The following is a 22065-nucleotide window of genomic DNA, read 5'->3' on the forward strand; positions in this document are numbered from 1 at the left end:
TTGGTTCACTTTTAAGTCCAAAACAATATGGTTGAGAAGGATACTGAATACCATACATAGAACTGCTAGGGTTAATAACTGCAGTTTATATCGATGGTATATGAAAGCCCATAGGTATAAATCATGTTGCTAAAAGCTGCTTTCACCTAGTTGTAGGCAAAAATATCTTCCAGTAGATTAAATATTTGCATAACTGGCATGAAACTATTACAGCTCCTAATTGGCATAAACTACTGTGTTGTATACCATCATTAACTAAGACTATGATAGGTGATGTTTAGCAAGCGAGATGGCCATAAGACATATTTCGGTGAAATAGAAGTAAGCAGAAATGGGAGTAAGCAATGATAGCCCCCTGAATGCGCACAAATGTACCTAGTACAGGGGTCGACAATCCCCAGGCGCCAGGTTGCAATTGCAACAAGAAATTGTGACCTGGAGGCCGGTAATTGAGGCCGCGGCCTCAATTACCGGCGGGGGAGGTGGGGGCGCAGGATCCTGTGTCTCTGTGTGATCCTGTGTCCTGGCGCCATCTGGTGGTGGAAATTGGCATTACAAGTTAAACAGCAATTCTAAAAGTGTTATATATATATATATTATATTTTATATAAAATATAAACACACTAGAGAATAAAATGGCGATCGTTGCAATACTTTGTCACGCCGTATTTGCGCAGCGGTCTTGCAAGCGCATTTTTTTTTTAAAAATACACGTTTTTTTAATTAAAAAATAAGACACCAGTAAAGTTATCCCAATTAATTTTTTTTTTTTTTTAATATATTGTGAAAGATAATGTTATGCCGAGTAAATTGATACTCAACATGCCACGCTTCAAAATTGCGTCCGCTCGTGGAATGCCGACAAACTTTTACCCTTAAAATCTCCATAGGCGAAGTTTAAAAAATTCTACAGGTTGCATGTTTTGAGTTACAGGGGAGGTCAAGAGCTAGAATTATTGCTCTAACGATCGCAGCGATACCTCACATGTGGTTTAAATACCGTTTACATATGCGGGCGCTACTCACGTATGTGTTCGCTTCTGCGCGGGAACTCGTCGGAACGGGGCGCGTTTTCTGGCTCCTAACTTTTAGCTGGCTCCTAGATTCCAAGCAAATTTGTCAAACCCTGACCTAGTAATACTTTGTTGATATATTAGTAAGATGTCCAATGAGGTGGATCATAACATAAAAGCAGTCTGTGTGGCAACTTCACCAAATCTTGGTGTTGATAAAATATCACACCTTTTTATAAAGCCAGATTGTGTTGAGCTCCACCAAAGCAAGTTACTTAAAACCGTGGTTCTCAACCACAGTCCTCAAGAACCCCCAACGGTCCATGTTTTGTGAACTTCCCTTAGGCTGAATTCACACTTGTCCTACATTGGGAGCTCATGTAGCATGACGTGTGAAAATCAATGTTTCCCTATGAGAGCTGTCTTAACTGGTCCGACACAAGTCGGTCCGACTTTGAAACTACTCCCTGTACTACTTTGGTCCTACTTTGATCCTACTTCAGCCCATTGAATATCATTAAAGTAGGATCAAAGTAGGAGCCTTGTCCTAACCATCCGACTTTTGATTACAGCAGCAGTAAAAGGAATTTATCTCACTCTGGGATTGTTTTGATTGGTCAAAGAACAAGTCAGACTATCGCAAAGTCGGATCAAAGTAGTATCCTGTTCATGAAAGTAGGATGGATGTAGGACCAATGTAGGACCAATGTAGCAGAGCAAAGTAGGATCAAAGTAGTGTAGTAGTGTGAACCCAGCCTTAGATAAAATAGCTCTTATACCATGTCTGATTTTGATTTAAAGCAGCTGTGCAAAGTAAAAGAAAACATGGCCTGTTGGGGATACTTGGACTGAGGTTGAGAACCACTTAAAGCATCTACATGGGAAAGTCATTGTATGGTCAAATTTGGATGAAAGCCTCCACAATAGCAGGACAGGCAATTATTTAACATGTCTTCATCCATATGTCCAGATGCCTGCCCTTCTATTTCAGAGGCTTTTATTTCTAACTTTTATGCTTTTGATGTTACCTGGAAACTTGCCTGGCAGCTATATAATCCAGCCCTTGTCCATTTTTCGTTAAGACCTTTTTGTTAAGATTGATTTCAATGTGCAGCTCCCCACGTCCAAGGCACCGGGCTCAGACGGGCTCCCCCTCGAGTTTTACAAACAGTTTGGCGAGACCCTCATCCCTAAGCTATGCCAGCTATATAATCATATCTTCGTCACAAACTCCCTCCCGACGTCTTTGAGCGAAGCCCTTATCGTTTTGATACCCAAACCGGGCCAGGACCCACTGTTCCCCGTGTTTTACCGTCCTATCTCCCTACTCCAACTCGACGTGAAAATATTAGCTAAGATCCTAGCATTGCGCCTCAACAAAGTAATCCTCACACTTGTGCACCCCGACCAGACTGGATTCATGCCCGATAAAAATACAGCTTTCGATCTCAGACTGCACATGGATCTTAAGGGCCCGACACTCAGACATGGGCTCTAGGGTGGTGGTTAGCCTCGACGCCGCCAAGGCGTTCGACTCCGTGAAGTGGCGCTACCTCTGGAATGCCTCCACAAATTTGGCTTCGGTCCAAACTTTGTAAAGTGGCTCCAGCTCTAATATCAGGCCCCCACGGCGCGTATCCAGGTTAACGGCAGGATCTCGCCCCCTTTCCCGCGACACTCGCCAGGGCTGCCCCATATCGCCCCTATTGTACGCCCTGGCCATAGAGCCCCTTGCTATAGCCCTTAGAAACCACACGGGAGTCGGGTCTCCGCTGCGGTCAGACGACCAAGGTAGTCGGCCTTTACGCAGATGATATGCTCCTTTACCTCGCAGACGCCGGCCCCTCGCTCCAGGCAGCGCTCCAAACTATAACAACCTTCGGGGTATTCTCGGGGTTACAGATAAACTGGGCTAAATCACATACTCCCCCTAGACCTAGGCGCCCCCACCAGCGATCAAGCCGCCCTTGTCAGAGCGAACACCATTAACCACTTCCATACCAGGTACTTATGCAGCTTCCCGCCCAAGCCAATTTTCAGCTTTCAGCACTGTCGCACTTTGAATGGCAATTGCGCGGTCATGCTACACTGTACCCAAACAAAATTGGCGTCCTTTTTTTCCCACAAATAGAGCTTTCTTTTGGTGGTATTTGATCACCTCTGCGATTTTTTTTTTTTTTTTTGCGCAACAACTAAAAAAAGGCTGAAAATTTGGAAAAAAAAATACGTTTTTATTTTTTTCTGTTAATTTTTTTGTAAATAAGTTTTCTCTTTCAATTACGGGCACTGATATGGCGGCACTAATGGGCACCGATGAGATGGCACTGATGGACATCGATGAGGTAGTACTGACGGGCACAGATGAGGTGGCACTGATTGGCGGCGCTGGTATGCGACACTGATGGGCACACATAGGCGGCACTGATGGGCACACATAGGCGGCACTGATGGGCACACATAGGCGGCACTGATGGGCACACATAGGCGGCACTGATGGGCACACATAGGCGGCACAGATGGGCACTCATGGGCGGCACTGATGTATACTTATGGGTGGCACAGATGGGCACTGCTAGGTGGGCACTGGGCATGGATGGGCACTGTGGGGTGGCGCTGATGGACACTGGGGTGGCGCTGATGGACACTGGGGTGGCGCTGATGGACACTGGGGTGGCAGCACTGATTGTTGCCAGTCAGTGCCCATTTGTGGGCACTGACTGGCATCTTTTTTCTTTATGCTTTTTTTTTTTTTTTAAACTTTTTTTTTTTTCTGTTTTTTTTTGCCCACCCTGGTGGTCCAGGGTGGGCATCCCTGGTGGTCCAGGGTGGCGATCCGAGGGGGGGCTGCGCTGATAACCAATCAGCGCGAACCCCCCCTGTCAGGAGAGCCGCCGATCGGCTATCCTCTACTCGCGTCTGTCAGACGCGAGGAGGAAGAGCCATCGGCGGCTCTTCCTGTTTACATCGTGATCAGCCGTGGTTGGACACGGCTGATCACGTGGTAAAGAGTCTCCGCCGGAGGCTCTTTACCGAGATCGGAGATGCAGGGTGTCAGACTGACACCCCGCATCACCGATCGCCGCGATGCGCGCCCCCACGGGCGCGCGCGGCATGAAATCCTGCAGGACGTTCTGGAACGTCCTGTCAGGATTTCATAACCACTTCCCGGACGTAAATCGGCCATAGGCCGGGCGGGAAGTGGTTAAATACCTGGGTGTCCCGGTTTCCAGATCCCCCTTAATTACATTGCCCTCAATATTGAACCCCTCTTCCACACCCTTAAAACCAAGACAGATATGGTCCCGTCTCCCCCTGGGGGTTATGGGCCGAATCAATCTGGTTAAGATGATTCTTCTACTCTACGTCTTTTGGCAGGCCCCCTTGTACATCCCTCTACGCATATTTAAAGCCATGGAGTCCATCCTTAACTCATTTATTTGGGGCCCCTCGCGACACAAACTGTCGTGGAGGGCCCTGAAGTGCCCGACTAACCGAGGTGGCGCCTTGGTCCCTGATCTTTTCCTCTACTACCTAGCGTCCCAGCTTTCTCATTTCTTTTATTTTAATCTGTCGGACAGAGTCTGCTCCCCGGTCCCCGGCCTGGTGTCACACCCCTTCCAGATCCTGTTGCGTGGACCGTGCGGCTCTTCCCTTACGGGCGACAGGAAGCATATGCTCTTCCATCACTGCAAGGTTTGGCAGCTCGCTATGTATCATGGTAAGGCACCTTCGCCACAGTCGCACACGCCCCTCTGGGACAACCTGCAGCTGCCCGAGCTGGCTACTGTTCCCGACCACGGCCTATGGATTAGCAAAGGCGTCGTATACTTGTCACAGATTGTGGCTCGCGGGGCGGTTAGATCCTTCCAATCCCTCAAGGACAAGTTCGACCTGCCCAACCACATGTTCGGGGTTGCCATCCCTGCCCTTGAGATCCCGCTGCCAGTGGACATTGTTCTTGGCAGAGACCCCAAGAAGTTGATTTCCCAGTTCTACGCCTACCTTCTAGCCCCCTCGGCTGTCACCGTCATCCGTCAGCTGAAATCCCGATGGGAACCTGACTTGGGCGACTTGTCGGCTGAGGACTGGGAGGAGGCCCTTGCCAACTGCAGTGCCGTCTCTCCCAAACTCTGATCGCCTCACCCACCTATACATTCTCCATAGATCATACCTAACGCCCTACAGCATCTCTAGATACAGAGCTGGTCATAACCCCTATTGTCCTGTCTGCGACTACCCCAATGCCACCTTTTTCCACCTCCTCTGGTCATGCCCCTGTACACAGGGGTTCTGGTCCCAGGTGGTCTGCTTCCTCCATGACCGCATGGGCTCCCTTTTTGTCCCTCTGCTCCGGCCAGTGTATTCTTGGACTCCTTTCCCTGTCTGAGGCCGAAAAGTATCTAAACATATTTTTGCAAGAAACACTGTTCCTCGCTAGGCTTCAGATAGCCAAGACATGGATGAGGGGACCTCTTTCCCCCCCCCCCACGCTACAGCAGTAGATTAGAGCCGTCAACACTACCTTGCCCTTTAAAAAAACGACTTTATGTCCACAGGGGATGATGCGCAGACAAATACTACAAAGTATGGGACAGATGGTTGGGAACTGCCTACACCTGTGATGCGGGGGTCTAGCCGCTCTCCCCTGATGTGGCCCTGCGGTCCCTCCCCTGGGCGCGGCGTCGCTTTATCACTCCCCTGAATCGTGATAGTTATGCACCTGTACTGTTTTTTTCTTGTCATGCCTGTATGCACATCGGCAGTTTACAGCCGCAGATGTAGTGCATGTTGCACTTGATATGTGTTTTTATATGTTTCATCCATGCTCAATAAACGTTGTTTTGATTTAAAAAAAAAAAAAAAAAAGATTGATTTCAATGTCTGTTCCATCCACGGTGGCTCTGTAAGATGCATGATCAGCGGTTTCTTTTTAGAAACTTGACTTTTTTTTCTTCATCTTGCAGTAAGAATATCTGCCGACCCTAATGTTGTTGCTACAATAGACCAGCTTCTGGAATATGCAAAAAAAGAAGATAAAGGAGAAGAAGAAAAGCCTGCATTTTGGTAAGCATTTGTGTGCGGTCTTGTTTGCTGGTAGGAAAAGAGGATTCTTTGTCTAGTCCGATTTAAGCACTGCCTAAGTTTTCATTTTTAGTCAAGTTCATCTAAATCTGCTAGTGCATCGAACACTACTTTCTCTCCACTATGACCAGATTCCTGTCCATAGGTGTCTCCACCTCCACAGTGTGCGTTACTGGCTAGATCACCAGGTGAAAATAAAAGAAGAAAAAATGCATATATAAATGCTTGGCACTAAGTCGAGTGAGGGAATAATGCCCCCACCCACTTGACTCTATGCCATTGGATGATGGCAGCGACGTCAAACGTCACTTCCGCCCAATGGCCCTAAATTAGTGTGTGTGTGTGTGTGTTCTGCTTTTAAAGGGGTTGTAAAGGAACAATTTTTTTTTTCCTAAATAGCTTCCTTTACCTTAGTGCAGTCCTCCTTCACTTGCCTCATCCTTCGATTTTGCTTTTAAATGTCCTTATTTCTTCTCAGAAATCCTCACTTCCTGTTCTTCTGTTTGTAACTCCACACAGTAATTTGAGGCTTTCTCCCTGGTGTGGAGTGTTGTGCTCGCCCTCTCCCTTGGACTACAGGATAGTCGGGACGTCCACGAACACAGCTCCTTTCTCTATCTGCAATGTAGAGCGTCCTGACTCTCTTGTAGTCCAAGGGAGGGGGCGAGCACAACACTTCACACCAGGGAGAAAGCCTCGCATTACTGTGTGGAGTTAGACAGAAGAACAGGAAGTGAGGATTTCTCAGAAGAAATAAGGACATTTAAAAGCAAAATGGAAGGATGAGGTAAGTGAAGGAGGACTGCACTAAGGTAAAGGAAGCTATTTAGGGGGGAAAAAAAAAAATTGTTCCTTTACAACCCCTTTAAAAGCAGAAGAACATATTTAAGTAAATGGGACTTTCACCAAACCTTCACTATTGGTGAATCATTCACAACGTTTAAAAAATGCACCTGCAACATTCACCTGCAGTGAATGTTTAATTTCATATTTATCGCTTTAAAAATGTGCCCCAAACTGTTGAGTAGCCAAAACTCTCTATAATAAGAAAAATAAGCCGAATGGTGCCTGAAGGATAGCCTTGTTTATACCAGTATTAAACTGCATGTTGTTGGGCTCCCTGTAATTTTGATAGAAAATAAAACAATTTTAGATGTGCAGTGGTGTTATACAAAACTGCTATAAGTGTATTTTGCGTAAATGTTTGTCCAAAGTGCGAATACTAGGTATGCAATGTAGCTAAGAAGTTGGTATTGAATAAACTGATGCTAAGTAAAACTTTGGATTCATCCATAATGCTTCAGTTAATATGAAACATTTTAGGGGTTATTGTCGGAGCATGATTTTGGCCAAATTCAGACATTTTAACTACATCTTCCATGGGAAAATTAATGTTGTAAACTGTAAAATGTTCCCAACTTAATATAGAAAAAAAAGTCAAATGTGACATGACTTATAATAATTTTGGGTAGGGAGTTTGGTAGATTAACACATTTACAGCTAATACTGTCTCTCTCCATTTAAGGTTCCTATTTGATAAAAGCAGCAATGAGTATAAATATTATCACCAAAAGCTAGAACAGTTCTACAAATCCCCGACTACCCGAACCACAAAAGCAAAGAAATCTGAAGAGCCGAGTGTCGAGGCAGTGAGAGCAATGCTCTATGCAAGAAAGGCATTGCAGGTGAAGCGGAAGCTTTTTGGTAGTTTGGCTTTTTCAAGAAAGCGGAAAGAAATGAAACCTCTGCACCGGCTGTCCAAAACTATAAAGGCCCGCAAAATAAAAGTGAGCCAGAAGATGGGAAAGAGTGTAACTCAGGACATCAAAAAAGAGTTTGTAACACAGGAGGTCAAAATAGATGATGTAACCCTGGTGGGCAAGATGGAGGCGGCAGACAAGGAGGAGGCAGACGAGGAGGCATCGACAACCCTGGCAGACAAGGAGGCAGAGGTCAAGGAGGAGGCGGTGCTTGCCCCGGCGGACAAGGAGGAGGCGGCGGACAAGGAGGAGGCGGCGGTTAAGGAGGGGGCAGCGGCCGCTCCGGCGGTTAAGGAGGGGGCAGCGGCCGCTCCGGCGGTTAAGGAGGGGGCAGCGGCCGCTCCGGCGGTTAAGAAGGGGGCAGCGGCCGCTCCGGCGGTTAAGAAGGGGGCAGCGGCCGCTCCGGCGGTTAAGAAGGCCGCTCCGGCGGTTAAGAAGGGGGCAGTGGCCGCTCCGGCAGTTAAGAAGGGGGCAGTGGCCGCTCCGGCAGTTAAGAAGGAAGCAGCCGCCACCTCGGCAGCAAAGAAAGCAAATGTGACCCCAGCAGTAAAAAAACAGACTGCTGTCAAACCAGTACAGGATGCTTCAACAAAGCCTTCTAGCAAAGTAGAACCTCAGGGACAAGAGGTACCGTGCAAAAGTTCTACAGGCGCCACCAGTAAACTGAAGAAGGATCAGACATCAGATGTAGAAGTTGATGATTCTAAAGACCCAGAGGTTTCAGATGGTAAGTAGCTGTTCATGCTTTGACCATGGTCCCCGTTGATTAAATATATAGCTGACACCACATAAGGAATTGCCATAAAGTAAATGGTTTAAGATTTAATGTCTAGTCGTTCATGACCATTTTAACCAGTCTTTATAATCTAGGTATTGCATTTTTGAAATACAGGCAGTGCTGGTGCATTTATATTTGAAACTATTAGTTCATTTATATACCAGTGCTGTAATAAAGTTCATTGGTTACCAAACAAGACTGTAGAGGTGTTTGATAATGTTTGGTAATGTGGTTTGATAATGTGGCTTGTAATGCGATAAATAAATATTTAAGCTGCCACTGCTGACCTTTTAGAAAATGCATGTTGCCAGGCTCCCTTATCTTTACTGTCTGAAACGCCAACAAAGCATTGGCATGCAGATCAGGAAAGTCAGAGCTTCTAGTCTGCATTCAAGGTCAGTAATTCAGAAAGTACTGGAGTCTTTGGACCAGAAGAAAGGGTCTTCATTTACAGTCTCTATACCTCTCAGGACAAGTTTAGTTGAAATATTGCTTACTAGCTTTGCATATTAAATGTTACCACAGTTGCCTGACCCAGTGCAGTTCTCTAGTACAGCCTTTTTGCAACCACGGTATCTTGAGGTTTCTTCAAGGATGCCTTGGCAAAATGCCCACATATTGTTTACCAGCCAGCGTGTGGATGAAGGCTACCTTTAGTTGCCCTAAATCACATATTTTCATTGTGCACCATTACAACCTTCTAGCTGCCTGCATCCTAACGACCAATGGTATCAGTTGAAAAGGAAGATGTCAGTCGCCTGCATAGCGACCCACCCCTGCCTCTCTGTCGGCGTTGGGGACACAATGGCTGCGTGATGGAGAAAAACCTGAGGGAGACGAGAAATACTAGTCGTACCAGTTTGCAAATGTATATTTGCTTTGGAAGAATAAATCGCCTCTAATGTTGGGTGTCCTATTTGGACTTGTGGCTGTTGCTGCATTATGTAAAACTATTAGAATAGCTTTTATATTTTGGAATGGGGTGCCTTGAGATTGTCCATAATTTTTCAAGGATGCATTGACTAAAAAAAGTTGAGAAATCCTCCTCTAGTGCATAACATAATTAGGCAAGTATTTATTTTACATTTTGTGCAGTGTCTGGAAGGATATGAGTTTATACATTTTATTTACAGTTGATGAGAAGACTAAGGATACTGCAATAAAGTTGGCTCAATTTGTTGTTCAGATGGGTCCTGAGATTGAGGAATTCAGCATGCAAAACAGCGTAAATAACCCTGAATTTTGGTAAGACGGTAAAAAAATTCTGAATAATTTAAGGGTGTTGTATGAATGCAAAATATCAGTGGGACCTAAAATTTTTGTTTTCACATAAAGGTTTTTACGTGAAAAAGATAGCCCAGCATATAAATATTACAAAAGTAAGTTGGAAGAGTTCAAGCAAGAGCAACAGGAAGTCTCATCTGATGTAGATGAACAGGGGAGCGTTAAGACAGGTGATGAAGATGTGGAAATGGGTGCCGAGGCTGCTGCCACAGACAGCGCTTCAGTAGCTGCATTTAGCCAAATGCCTACTCCATCTAGGCCTCCCATTCTTCGTAAGAGAGTAGCAAAACTCAAGGTTGGCATGCTTCCAGCCAAAAGGGTGTGCCTTGTTGATGAGCCACAAGGTAAGACTATAAAACTGTTATTTCCTATCGCCAAAATGCTCCCAACAGCCTTTCTCTTTCTTGCATTTTCCTTTCTTTATTGACCTAAAAAATGTACATTTGAAAAATCATTATATATTGCATTCCTTTGGAGCCAGATTGCGTGTTTCTATGTTCTTTCATATTTTACTGCCTTTTGTGACTAAAAATTATAGAGCTGAAATTTAGGGCCATTTCAAAGTCCATTGGGTAATGAATGCTAGTGCAAATAGCAATACACTGTATTATATGCATCACAATTATTAATTGGACACATACAGAACCTTTAGCGTACCACCATGCATTATTTCTTTCACATGTGTTGATGGCTTATTCACTGTGAATGGGCTACCTAACGCAACAGTCAACACATAAAGGGCATTGGTAGTATTATCGATGTGAATAAACCCTTAGGCTGGGTTCACCCCTTTGCGAATTCCCTGCATCCAATTTGCATAGCAGAAAGACCGTCTCATGGAGCTGGTTCACGTATCTCTGGGGCGGCTGCGGAGCTCACTGCACAGAAACACTGTGCGTCTTTTTAGTTTTGTTTCAGGGCCAAATTCGGGAAAAGATTCGGCCCGGATTCATCTCTGAACCAAAGAATGGGGATGCACAGCATTCCTGTGTGATCCGCAGCCAGTTAGTGTGAACTGAGCCTTGCATGCACAAATAGGTGAGTCATCAGAAATCCACTGAATTTTAGTCAAGTAGGAACTCCAATCAGAAAGCACCTGTCTTTCTCTTTAGCTTAAGCTCTTAATGCCCAGCTGCTACACATACTGTATACGCCCAAGGCTGCTGTTGGACATTACAGGCCCTTGCAACCTACCTAACGAGGGCCGCCTTACCCTGTCCGAAAGTGATTGAGGACATAGATTTATTGGTCCCTTTCTCTGTAACCTCAGCTGCACAGGTGAATACAAGTGCAAGGAAGTGCTCTGATGCTTCCTGCTCATTCACAAAAGTATAGTACACAGTTTACTATGCTTCACTGATGGACACAGGAGTGGGTTGGTAATGATCACTCAGTGTTCATTCAGGAAAGGGGGCCAGTAAATTGTTTGCCTTCTCCATCTTGAAACATCCCCCTGTGTGCCTGCAGCTGCTGTTAGTGGGAGGAGAGGGAATCTGGCAGGGGAAAGGGGTACACAGGCGGGCCTGGACAGCAGATGTAATGGGTGCATGTGCTAGAACCAATTGCCCTGCAGTGCAGCTGTAGGCAGAAAGGAGAAGCTGGGGGAGGCCAAAGAGAATCTGTGCAATAAGACAGTACAGCAGGACCTCCTACCTGACCTTAACGGGAGCCCCTCAGCCCCCCCCCCCCCCCTGAACTGATGGGGCCCAGTACAAGAGGGCTGACTAGCCTGATTACCAGCCCTGTATGTGGTCACTGTGTTCTCCCAATACACTGACCAAGCTGTTTCTTACAGTTCTCAATCATGACTTCTGATCTGTACCCATTTGGATGAGCTCCTGACCACATGACTGTTAGTCAATCACAGCAGGGAATCTTTTTTTTTTTCTCCCCCTTTTTGTTCTATTTGTTCTCCAGCAGCCATTGGGAAGTGGGTTAAAACGTGAAAAAACACAAATGTTTTTAAAATATATAAAATTATAATGTGACTTCAGCAATTTCTAAATTGTATAATGTCAAATGAAGAAATCTTAAATATAAACGTTCCTTTTTATATTGTTTCAGACATGTCTTATTAGGGAAAAGTTTTACTATTCTTACGTTTTTTTTATTTCTGTGTTTTAGTTCATGATCCAGTTCGTATTGACTATGAACGTCCCAAAGGCCGTGGTGGAAACAGGAGAAAGGTAATGAGAAAAATCTCACTGTTTGTTTGAAGTCCTTTATTACACTGGTAGGAGGAAAGAGCAGATTTGAGACCGGTTGTAAAGTGTTTATTTTGTAAAGGGGGGGGGGCGGGGGAGTTTTTTAAACTTTACCTGCTCTGTGCAAGGGTATTACACAAAGCAGCCCCTTGCCTTCTTCTGTGGGGTCCCCATCGGCGCTCTCAAGTACTCCACCTCTTTTCCTTTTCCCCATAAGAATCTGCTTCCTATATTTTTTATATAGTAAAAAATAAACTCTGGTGATCAAATACAAAAAAAAAGAAAATCTTTATTGGTTTAAAAAAACCTGTTCCCACATGTTTTTTCAGCTTTGATTTTAGCCGCCTCTTGGTGGGCTTTATTACAGCACTAATTAAAGCGGTGTTCTGCCCCCCCCCCCCCAAAAGTTTTTTAAAACCAGCATCTACACATACTGCAGCTGCTGGCTTTTAAAATAAATGGACACTTGCCTGTCCTGGAGTCCAGCGATGTCGGCACCCGCAGCTGATGTTTCCATCAGCTGTCGAGCGCTGCCATTGCGGGTGGGGGTACCCGGCAGTGTAGCCTTTCGGCTTCACGTCAGGAACCCTACAAGGCCCGCTCCTATCTCCTACTGGCCCGGGGGAAGGAGGGGGGGGCTACGTGCCGACGTCATGGGACACGGCCGAGACTCCCAGGAATGGGAAAGGATGGGGGGGGGGGATCCGATGAGCGGAAGTGTCTTAAAAAACGCTTCACCACAAGTGCTCATGAGGTAGATGACAACTCGCCAAAGGTGTTTGACCTCTTTTGAAAATCTGATGGATTCCTGGGTTTGCGCGTCTCCACCCTAAAACTCCCTGGGCACTCGTGGAGTGTTTTTGAAGACCCATCCATTAAGAAGCACTTTATTTTAGGTTTTAAAATTTTGTATGCTTAAAAATTTGATTCACTTTTTATTTAATGATTGTTGGCGCCAACACCTTTTTATCATTCATGTGTTTTCTATTACAGCACTGATTGAACAGGACCTATTCAAGTGAATGGGGCTGCCAGCAGTTGTAGCACGGTGTAGTGCTGGCTTTTAGTGGTTAAAACGGGCAGTGAGGAAGTGACATGCCTCATATCCACCCCATGTCACTCTTCAGTGGGCCAATGCCTTGGTCTCGAGTTAAAATTACTACATCAGCATATCGTGTGTGTTTTGTGTGTGTTTTTTTTTTTTTTTTTTGTCCTTGCAGCTTTTGAGCATGCCCTCCCTCGCTGTTGTGTGGATAGCAAGGCAAAGAGTTGGTCATATGGAAATATTAACGGGCTGTATATCTACTTTATGTATTGATCATTGTTGTTATAGTTAGCATTGTTTTGTACATACTACTTTTTTTTTTTTTGTTGTTTTAAAGCGGCGTTCCACCCAAAAGTGGGTACCTAGTTTTGACAGGTACTTCCTGTCCCACTTCCGACTCCCATCGCTTGGCTGCCTAGGCGGCCCCTCCCTCTCTGCAATCTTTTGGGACCAGTCACAGGTCCCGGAAGATTGCCTGGCCACTAGGGTAGCGCAGTGTGCACCCGTCTGTGAAGCTACAAGCTGTCGCAGCTGAGTGCACACACTTGCAAAGACAGAGAAGGGGGAGAGGAGCGAGGCTTTGGGCAGCTACATCGTTGGACTGTGGGACAGGTGAGTCAAGTCGGCAGCTACTTTTTATAGCAGCTGACTACCTCAAGGACCTTTCAATTTCGTCTGAATTTCGTTATAAACCTGTGTTCTCTGGTTTTGTTTTTTTTCTAGGCTTGCAAATTAGTTGATGTGATAATGACAAATCTACTGTGGGCAGTATTGGCTTGGTAAAAGGTTGTGTTTATCTGCATCTCATTTTACATGTTATGACACTATCCTTTTTGTCTTTCTAGAAACCATCTGATCTAGAGTTTGCGAACAAGAAGTTGACCCAGCACAATGTGGGTTTTCAGATGTTGAGTAAGATGGGATGGCGAGAAGGTCAAGGACTTGGATCCGGTGGAGCAGGAATCAAAAACCCTATAAAAGTGTATGTTGGGAGAAAAGTTTTAATGTGATGGGGTATTTGTGAGCATTTCCTTCAAGGTGCCTTGATTTTCTGTACTGCTGCAAAATTTAGTCTAGGTATTGATCTGTTTTGCAATTGATGACCTAGCCAGAATGTGTTTGATATTAGCCTTGTTCCTACCTTCAACCTAAAAGGTGAGCGATTACTTGGCTGAAACGTGCCCTCTGTTTTATCAAAAGAAAACATTTGATTTCTCATCTATTTAGGGACAAAAAGTGTACTGTTTCAGGGTTCTACTTCCATCTTCAGGAGGACTGGACACTGGCAAACAAAATTTGTAGGCCAGCCCAGCGTAATTTCTCCTGCTCCAGCATGCCTTAGTTGTTTGCTAGCGTCCTCAACTCTGCTGAAAAGTCTAACCTCCCTTTTTTTGTTTTTTTCCTCTTTAATCAAGATTTCTGCTGTTTGAGCTAGTCTCTAGTTGCAGGTATTAGCTGGACTGGACATTTGGGGACTAGTCTAAAATCTGACCTTCAGGGCCCTGGGTTCTGCTTGTAGGGCTTTCCAGACTTCGAGTACTGGTAAAAGTTAACTGCTGAGCATTTTTGAAGTCCAGATTTATGGCATTGTCTTAGCGCTTGCCCTGTCTCTGAATACTTACCTTGTGAGTAGGCTGTTTGGATCACCCATGGAAGCTACATCGTTGGGACTGGGTCTGTTTCAACTCTTCCCCTTGAGCAACTTCTGTAAAACCAGCCTGTGTTTTTATTTTGTGTTTTTTCAGTGCCACCAACTATAGCCAGTAACACTGATTGATTGTAGGGAACTCTCCCTGCTATCAGAATACAATCAGTATACAGTAACTTGGTGGGAAGGATTCCCCCGTCATCACCCGCTGTGTTGATGGGGTAATCAAATCCTTTTTTTTTTTTTTTTTTTTTTTTTTTTTTTTTTATTCAACCCTCTGGTTGAAGGCAATAATTGTCTATAGCCTGCTTCTAAGCTATCAGGTTTGTGAGTACCTGAGTCTTTGACTCCTTTGAGCTATGTTGCTTTCCTCTTTGCGGTGCAACATGCCTGATTCTTGACAAAGGGTGCAGATTCTGCTCTATTGGGTGCCTCCAGCTCTCACACTCCACTAATTGCTCCAATGCCTACAGTGTGACCACTGATGTATCTGATGCCTGGAGTTTTGCCCTCTTCTAGGAGTCTGCCATCTTTTGGAGACCTCCCTAGCTCCCTCACCATGGCCACCTCCTCTGCTTTGTCCAAGGAGGATTTCACTGCAGTCATGCAGCATTTCATAAGCTACTGATGCTTTCTAACTGTCCACAGTGCGTATAGCACTTTGTTCTTTTTTTTTTTTTTTTTTTTTTTTTTTTTTTTTCCCTGTAGAAGCTGCGATCCAGTAGCGGACGGCACACCCCAAGCTCAGCCCACTGATTTTTTTCTTACTACAATTATTCTTATGGATCGAAGTATGATTGACAATGTTCGTGTCATCTGTGTGCTTTCCTGACACAAGTGGCATCACTGTGAATACAAAGGGGGGTCTGCCAGTTTTACCCTGAACGGCACAGGCGCACGCTCACAGCAGCACTGTGCTGCTCACACATCCTGCCTCTTTACCAGCTGGGAGCGACAGCGGTATTTGAATTGGCTTCCAGTGCCTCTAGTGCAGGATGAACAAGTCTGTCTGGCAGGTACTGCACTGTAACCTGTCTTAACCATGACTTTGATCTTGCAAACTCGGACTTGTCTAAAGCTATTGGGGATCTGATCATTATGCAAATGTTCCCTTGGATCTCATGCCTGCATCCTTGAGGGATAAGTACAGCCGAGCCGATGAGAGCCGAAGCCCACTGGTCCCGTCCCCTCCACAGAACTCCAGTGAGTGAGGAGGGGGCAGAGCAGGCAGCGGTGGCTGACAGTCACCAGCTCTCTGCTCAGGGTGCCCTGAGAATTGAGCAATTTGGCAGTGTTTGATCACTTGATTCTCAGTGTTGGAGCCGGTGGGGGACAGATGCTGCATCCAACTATGATTTTGCAATAAAAAAAGTCCATACTTCTTCTTCTTAAGCTACAACATGGATGGGATGTTGGTCTATTGCCAAAGCACTGCTCCATATGACCTTCAAGGGACAACTCCCCTTTGGGTCTGCCCTTATAAAAGTTGCCACCAGGGGCCAAAATACTATTTATTGATCCCGTGGCTCAGTCTGGGAAGACTCATCCTTTGACAGAGGCCAAGAAAATTTCTTTTTGTTACTTCACAACCCGTCCAGGGCCAAGTCTGGCACCCAGTCCACCTGCAAACCTTAGTCTTCCAAGTCCCTTAAACCATTTTTTTATTTTCTTTCAGGGTTAGGCTGTGCCCCCACTGTCCAAAGTAGGGAGATGTCTGTTGGCCTTTGGACTGCCTACATCTTGGATGTGGGAGGTGGTTTCCAGGGGCTACAAGCTAGCATTTCGATTTAATTTCCCACCCTGGTTCATCGCTTCCACACCTGTCTGTGCCACTGCTTAGATCAACAAACCTTGTAGCCCTCACTAGTCGACTGGAGTAGGGATTGTCCCTATGGCAGAACAGTTTTTAAGGGGTTCTGCTCCAACCGGTTTAGTCTCCAAACCAAATGGGAACATTGGCCATATTGTGGGATCTCAAGGACCTAAATGTCTTAATTTGAGCCCAGAAACTCCACATGTAATTCACCAGCCCTGTCATAGACTCCCTTCGTTGGAGAAACTTTGATTCTGTGTACCTTCATGTCTGGTTATTGTGTGTGTGTGTGTGTGTGTGTGTGTGTGTGTTTGTTTGTTTGTTTGTTTGTTTTTTGCCGCCTGGCCTGTCTTCTGCACCACCATACTGTCTCCTGTATTGGGTTTACTGCACGCAGGGCATTCCCATTGCGGGATATCTAGATGACCTCTTGCTCAGGGAACATTGGCACAGGTTCCGGCAAACAATGTAGCCCTGACTGTCCAGACCCTGCAGAGGTTCAGTTGGAACCTAAAAAAACATGGTACTGGAACTGCCCATTGCTTGAAATATCTGTCTAGTGCAAGATGCAGCTTGGGTGTTTTTTTTCCCCCAGGATGAAAAATGTAAATGCTACATTCTCTTCCAGAAGTTGCCTGTTGTTTCACCTCTGCATGAGTGTCCTGGGGCAAATGGTAACCCAGTTCTATCCAGATCCCAATAAGGCAACATTCTGTTATTGTGGGACATGTTATTCCAGTCCATGGACAGACCAGTTCGTATGGCACTGAAGACCGGATTATTATATGTTGAATGCCAGCCTGTTGAGCTGGAGAGGTTCCTGGGCAACTTGTTGGTTCAGGGGACTTGGGCATTGAAGTGGTGTTCCCCAATTAACTTTAGGCAATTTAGTTGTGCCTGCAACACTGGACCACCTGGTTGGAGGGTCATCTGATTCAGATGCAGTTGTACTTGGCAGTGGCATACAGCACCCACCAGGGAGCAGCCATAAATCTTTGTAGCACGAGAAGCAGTGTGGATCCTGCCCTGAACAAAACTTAATGTTCCAGCCTTCTTCGCCATTTACATTCCATGTGTGGTCTATTGGCATGCAGATTTTCCCAACTGGCAGTGCCTGGACCCAGGGGAGTGGTCTCTATGCCCCTGTTCCAGGACCTGTCACAGGTGTGCAGACCTCCTGGCCTCTGTGTTTATCAACAAACTAGACAGGATACCAGGTACAGGGATCCTCGCAGTAGCGGTGGATGCTCTAAAGACTTGGTGGAATCAGTACCCCCTTATCTGTTCTCCCCTTGCTCTTTTGCTCCTCAGAACATGGAGGGCATTGCAGTTATTCACCACAGCTTGGGTCTGGCCCAAGCAGGTGTGGTACTTTGATGTGCTAAGACTTGCCAGAAGTTAGTCCTGATCTTCTGTTTCAAGGACTGATTTACTACCCTGCTTCATGGGTGCTGTCTTTATTAGCATGGTTGTTTGTATGATTCCCAGGTTCTGAGAACAGTAATTTCTGAATTGATTATTCACACAATGCTGAAAGCTAGAAAAAACGAATTCTTGCAAGTCCTATTGCTGTGCGTGGAATGCATGCTTTGCCTGATATGAGAGGTTGTTCGCCCCAGGAAATTCTTGGTGCAACTAATTTTTGCCATTTTTACAGATGGGCTTGGACCAGCTTTTGATCTTCATCACCATCAAGGGTTAGGTTTCCACTCGTGTAATATTGATTCAGAGACTAGTGTCTTCCATGTGGCTGTACCTGTTCAGTCCCCTGTAACTCTGTGGGATCAGAACTTTGTTCTCTCTGCCCTTCACAAACTGTCTTTTTGGGATCTTCCCTTTTCTACACTCACTAGGTTTGCTCCTTGCTGCCATTGCCTATGCAAAGGTTAGAGTCTGGGCTGCAAACCTTATCCTATGGGGAAAAAAAAAAAATTTTCTTGGACAATGTTGTGGTAGTGGTGGTGACGCCCAGCACTTTTCTACCTAAGGTAGTTTTGGCTTTTCACCTCAGTCAGGAAATTCTTTCTTTCTTCCCTCTGTCTGCAGTTCATTGGATGGATCAGTTATTTTAGATCTTCCTACATTGCTTGGATGCACTCCAGGCATCAAAAATGTATCTCACAGCCACAACTTTCTTTAAAAAGACTGATTCTTTGTCATTCCTGACGTTCCCCATAAGGGTGAATCAGCATCTCATTCCACCATTTCTTGTTGGCTCAGACAGACCTTCAAGCCAGTTGTTTTAAAGGGTAGCTCCACTTTCATAGAGGAAAATATAGCCAAAAAAAGAAATGAGGTATGTTCAAATGATATGCAAACCATATTTGTAATTTAAGGATATTTAAATATTACCTTTCCTTTTCAATCGGTAATTGTTTTTTTATATTTTTTGCATAAAATCCAATGGCAACTGTATAATGTTGGGATGATTATGCACAAGTGGTGTATGTGTTTTCAGGGACACCAGTCAGTTCAGACTGTATTTTTAAGGGCATGACAGCCCAATTTTATTTAAAGGAAACAAAGTTCACAGAAAAAACAAGCTTCCCTCGCAGGTGTTTCCACCATCACTGTTTAACAAACTTTGGCCTCCTGGCTCACTCTTACTTGAACTCCCTCCTGGAGCTTACTTGCTCAGTTTCATGCTGCTTGGTTTCGTGCCACATCTGCCTCCTGCACACATGCACTCAGACTGCCACCTGCAGCCTTGGACTCCTAGAGACCACCTATCTTTCGTGGAGCAGTCTCCACATGAAGCCCTCCCGACTCCTAAACCAGGCCACCTGCCTGTAGGGTTGAGCTGTCTCCTAAGTGCGAGCCCTGAGTTCTCTTCCTGAGATGCATATGAACCCAGCCCACAGGTGTGCAATTACCATGCCTGTCTTTGCAAAAACAGGCTGAAGGTGCTAATGCGCACACAAACTGGGTCACCTCTCCACACAACATAGAGGCGTTTTTATACAGTTGGTGTACAGCACAGCTCTAAGGCTCCATTCACACCTAGGCGTAGGGCGTACAGGCGTTTTTACCGACGTTTTTGTCGCGCGTATGCGCACAGTGGCGTTCGACGTTTTTGTACTTTGTCTTTTTCCATATTAGCCAATAAGAAAAATGATCATCCCTGACATCACTTGTTGCTCTCCTAGGAATTTGTTATTCCTCTTCCTGGGATTTCAGCAACACAGGCGTCAAAACGCTTGTACAAGCGCAATACGCGCGTATCAGGCGTTTTACATTGACTTCAATGTAAAAAAAAACGCTCAAATACGCGCATATCGCGCGCTAGGAGCGACAAAAAAGGGTCCGGAACTTTTTTGAGCTACAGGCGTTCAGATGTGAACCATCCCCATTGCCTTTCATTACTTTTCGTCCCTCTGGCGTTTGTGCGCGTCGCGCTACAGGCGTAAAAACGCCTAGGTGTGAATGGAGCCTTAAAATGTAGTCTACTTGAGTGAAATAACTCTGCACGAAGGCTGAAATCTGGTATATGACAACCTCTGCAATAAAAATGTCATTTTTGGTGAGATGGTGCCCAAGTGTTCATCACTTCTAAAGGGATGAAGACACCAACTATTTCTCACCTGAACCCCAAGTGCATCCACTGACTATAATGACTTGGTCACTCCCATGCACAAGATATGATCAAAAAAAATTATGTTTTTTAGAGCAGAAACAGATGGGAATCTGCAACAACGTTTTTAAAATCCTTGTACATTGATCATGGTGTGTGTGTGTGTGTGTTTGTTTTTTTTTTTTTTTTTTCTCTCTCTTAACAGAAGTAGTTACTCAGTCTTTACGGATGAAGTGCCACCATTTCAATCAGGGCACACTCTACGAGATCTGTAAGTGTCTCCTTGGGCTGTTTGGCTTCAGGCGACTGTTTCTCTGGTTTGCAAGCCTGCCACCTGGTCTAGCACTTTCTTCAAGTGTTATCAGTTTTTAAGGCTTCGTGTCATTCCAGCTTCTGGCGTAAGGTCCTTCAGGCAGCTCTTGGTGCTGTAGACAGTTCTGTTTTTATGGGCCAGTTATGTTTGCTCACCCCTCAGCTGGACTGCTCTTGGATATCCCTGCAGTAGAAGACTTCCTATGTTCCTCGATGGCCAAGAGAACATTTTTGTACTTCCTATATTTTAATTTTCTTGGAGTTTGAGGGATACAAATCCCACCCCTCCGTATCCGATCATGCTCTTAATGCTGCTTTGCCACAAAACTGAGGCATGCCTATCCTGGGTTGGCCTACTTCTTCCTTTTTTTTTTTTTTTTTTTTTTTTTTTTTTATATATTTTTTTTTTTTTTTTTATTCCCCCCCCTTTGTCCGATCATTCTGTAGGTGGCTATCTAACAAAACAGTAAATTACTTCCTGTGTCCCTCTAGTGGACTCCCAAGAAAAAGGATTTTATGGTGAGTGCAAATATTCTATTCCCAGCTAACTAATAAAAACAGTGCCACAGCTATGTAGAAGGCCAGTCCTTGTGGACATTTCATTTCCTCCACTCAGTGGAATAATTCCTATGCAAGAATCTGATCATGAACTTTTCTGAACATCTTTTGTTTTCACTTTGCGGCATATGGGCCTGTATTAGCTGAAGAAACATTGGCTAGCTAAGTTATACATCAAAACTAATGATTTAACATCAATAACTGTTTTACCTTTCTCAGGGGTACAGTCTCTGCTGGGGAGGGTCTGGGTACTGAATCAAAAGAACCCGGTCAGTCCAAAGATGACAACTTTGATGCTTTTCGTCAAAGAATGATGACTATGTACAAGCAAAAAATTTCAAAATAAGTTGGTAAGTTAATTTTATTGTAAAAATTGTTTTATTATTGCTACAGGTTGAGTCTCGTACACAGAAAAGTCTAGTGAATTGGAGTCTGTGTGTCGTATAACAACCATTAAGATTCCCTTAATGTTGAACAGGCTAGACCATAAGGAAAATCTGAGGGGCTCTGGGTCAGAAAAACACTTTTTATACATTACAGACCCTTTTTTAATTTGGTTGGTCAAACAGCATATATTTCTTGCACGCAGGAAAGACATGGAACATGAATACCAATAAGTATCTTAAGGTTTCTACAACTTGAAATTTCTTGATACCGTGGAGCATAAAGTTAAAGTGCACCTGTGCCTAAACTATGGACATTAAAGTGTCTACATATTAAGCAGTAAAAGCTTTTAAACAAAGTATTCCTTATCCCTCTAGTAGAGCTGCGCATTTCTGGCTAAAATAAGAATCCCTTTTTTTTTTTTTTGCTTGGAATAAAGTTCTCTCAGCGTAACATAATCTTTCACATTATACACAAAAATGGGCTAATTTTATTTGTTTCTCATTAACCACTTAAGACCCGGACCATTATGCAGGTTAAGGACCTTGCCCCTTTTTGCGATTCGGCACTGCGTCACTTTAACTGACAATCGTGCAATGTGGCTCCCAAACAA

At 44.8% G+C, this 22065-nt stretch overlaps 1 protein-coding gene across 2 annotated transcripts in view; it reads left to right on the top strand.

The window, feature by feature from the left end:
• Positions 1–22065, top strand: part of SUGP2 (SURP and G-patch domain containing 2) — a 39261-nt gene that overhangs the window by 11114 nt on the left and 6082 nt on the right. For both annotated transcript variants that reach the window (XM_040320823.1, XM_040320813.1), the window contains exons 4-10: positions 5978–6077; positions 7621–8582; positions 9767–9878; positions 9969–10261; positions 12042–12103; positions 14012–14148; positions 21288–21418. In XM_040320823.1, coding sequence (XP_040176757.1) covers positions 5978–6077; positions 7621–8582; positions 9767–9878; positions 9969–10261; positions 12042–12103; positions 14012–14148; positions 21288–21414 — 1793 coding nt within the window. In that variant the 3' untranslated portion in view covers positions 21415–21418. The remainder of the gene's footprint in view (positions 1–5977; positions 6078–7620; positions 8583–9766; positions 9879–9968; positions 10262–12041; positions 12104–14011; positions 14149–21287; positions 21419–22065) is intronic.

This window comes from Rana temporaria, chromosome 1 (genome assembly GCF_905171775.1).
Source record: "Rana temporaria chromosome 1, aRanTem1.1, whole genome shotgun sequence".
Lineage (NCBI taxonomy): Eukaryota > Metazoa > Chordata > Amphibia > Anura > Ranidae > Rana > Rana temporaria.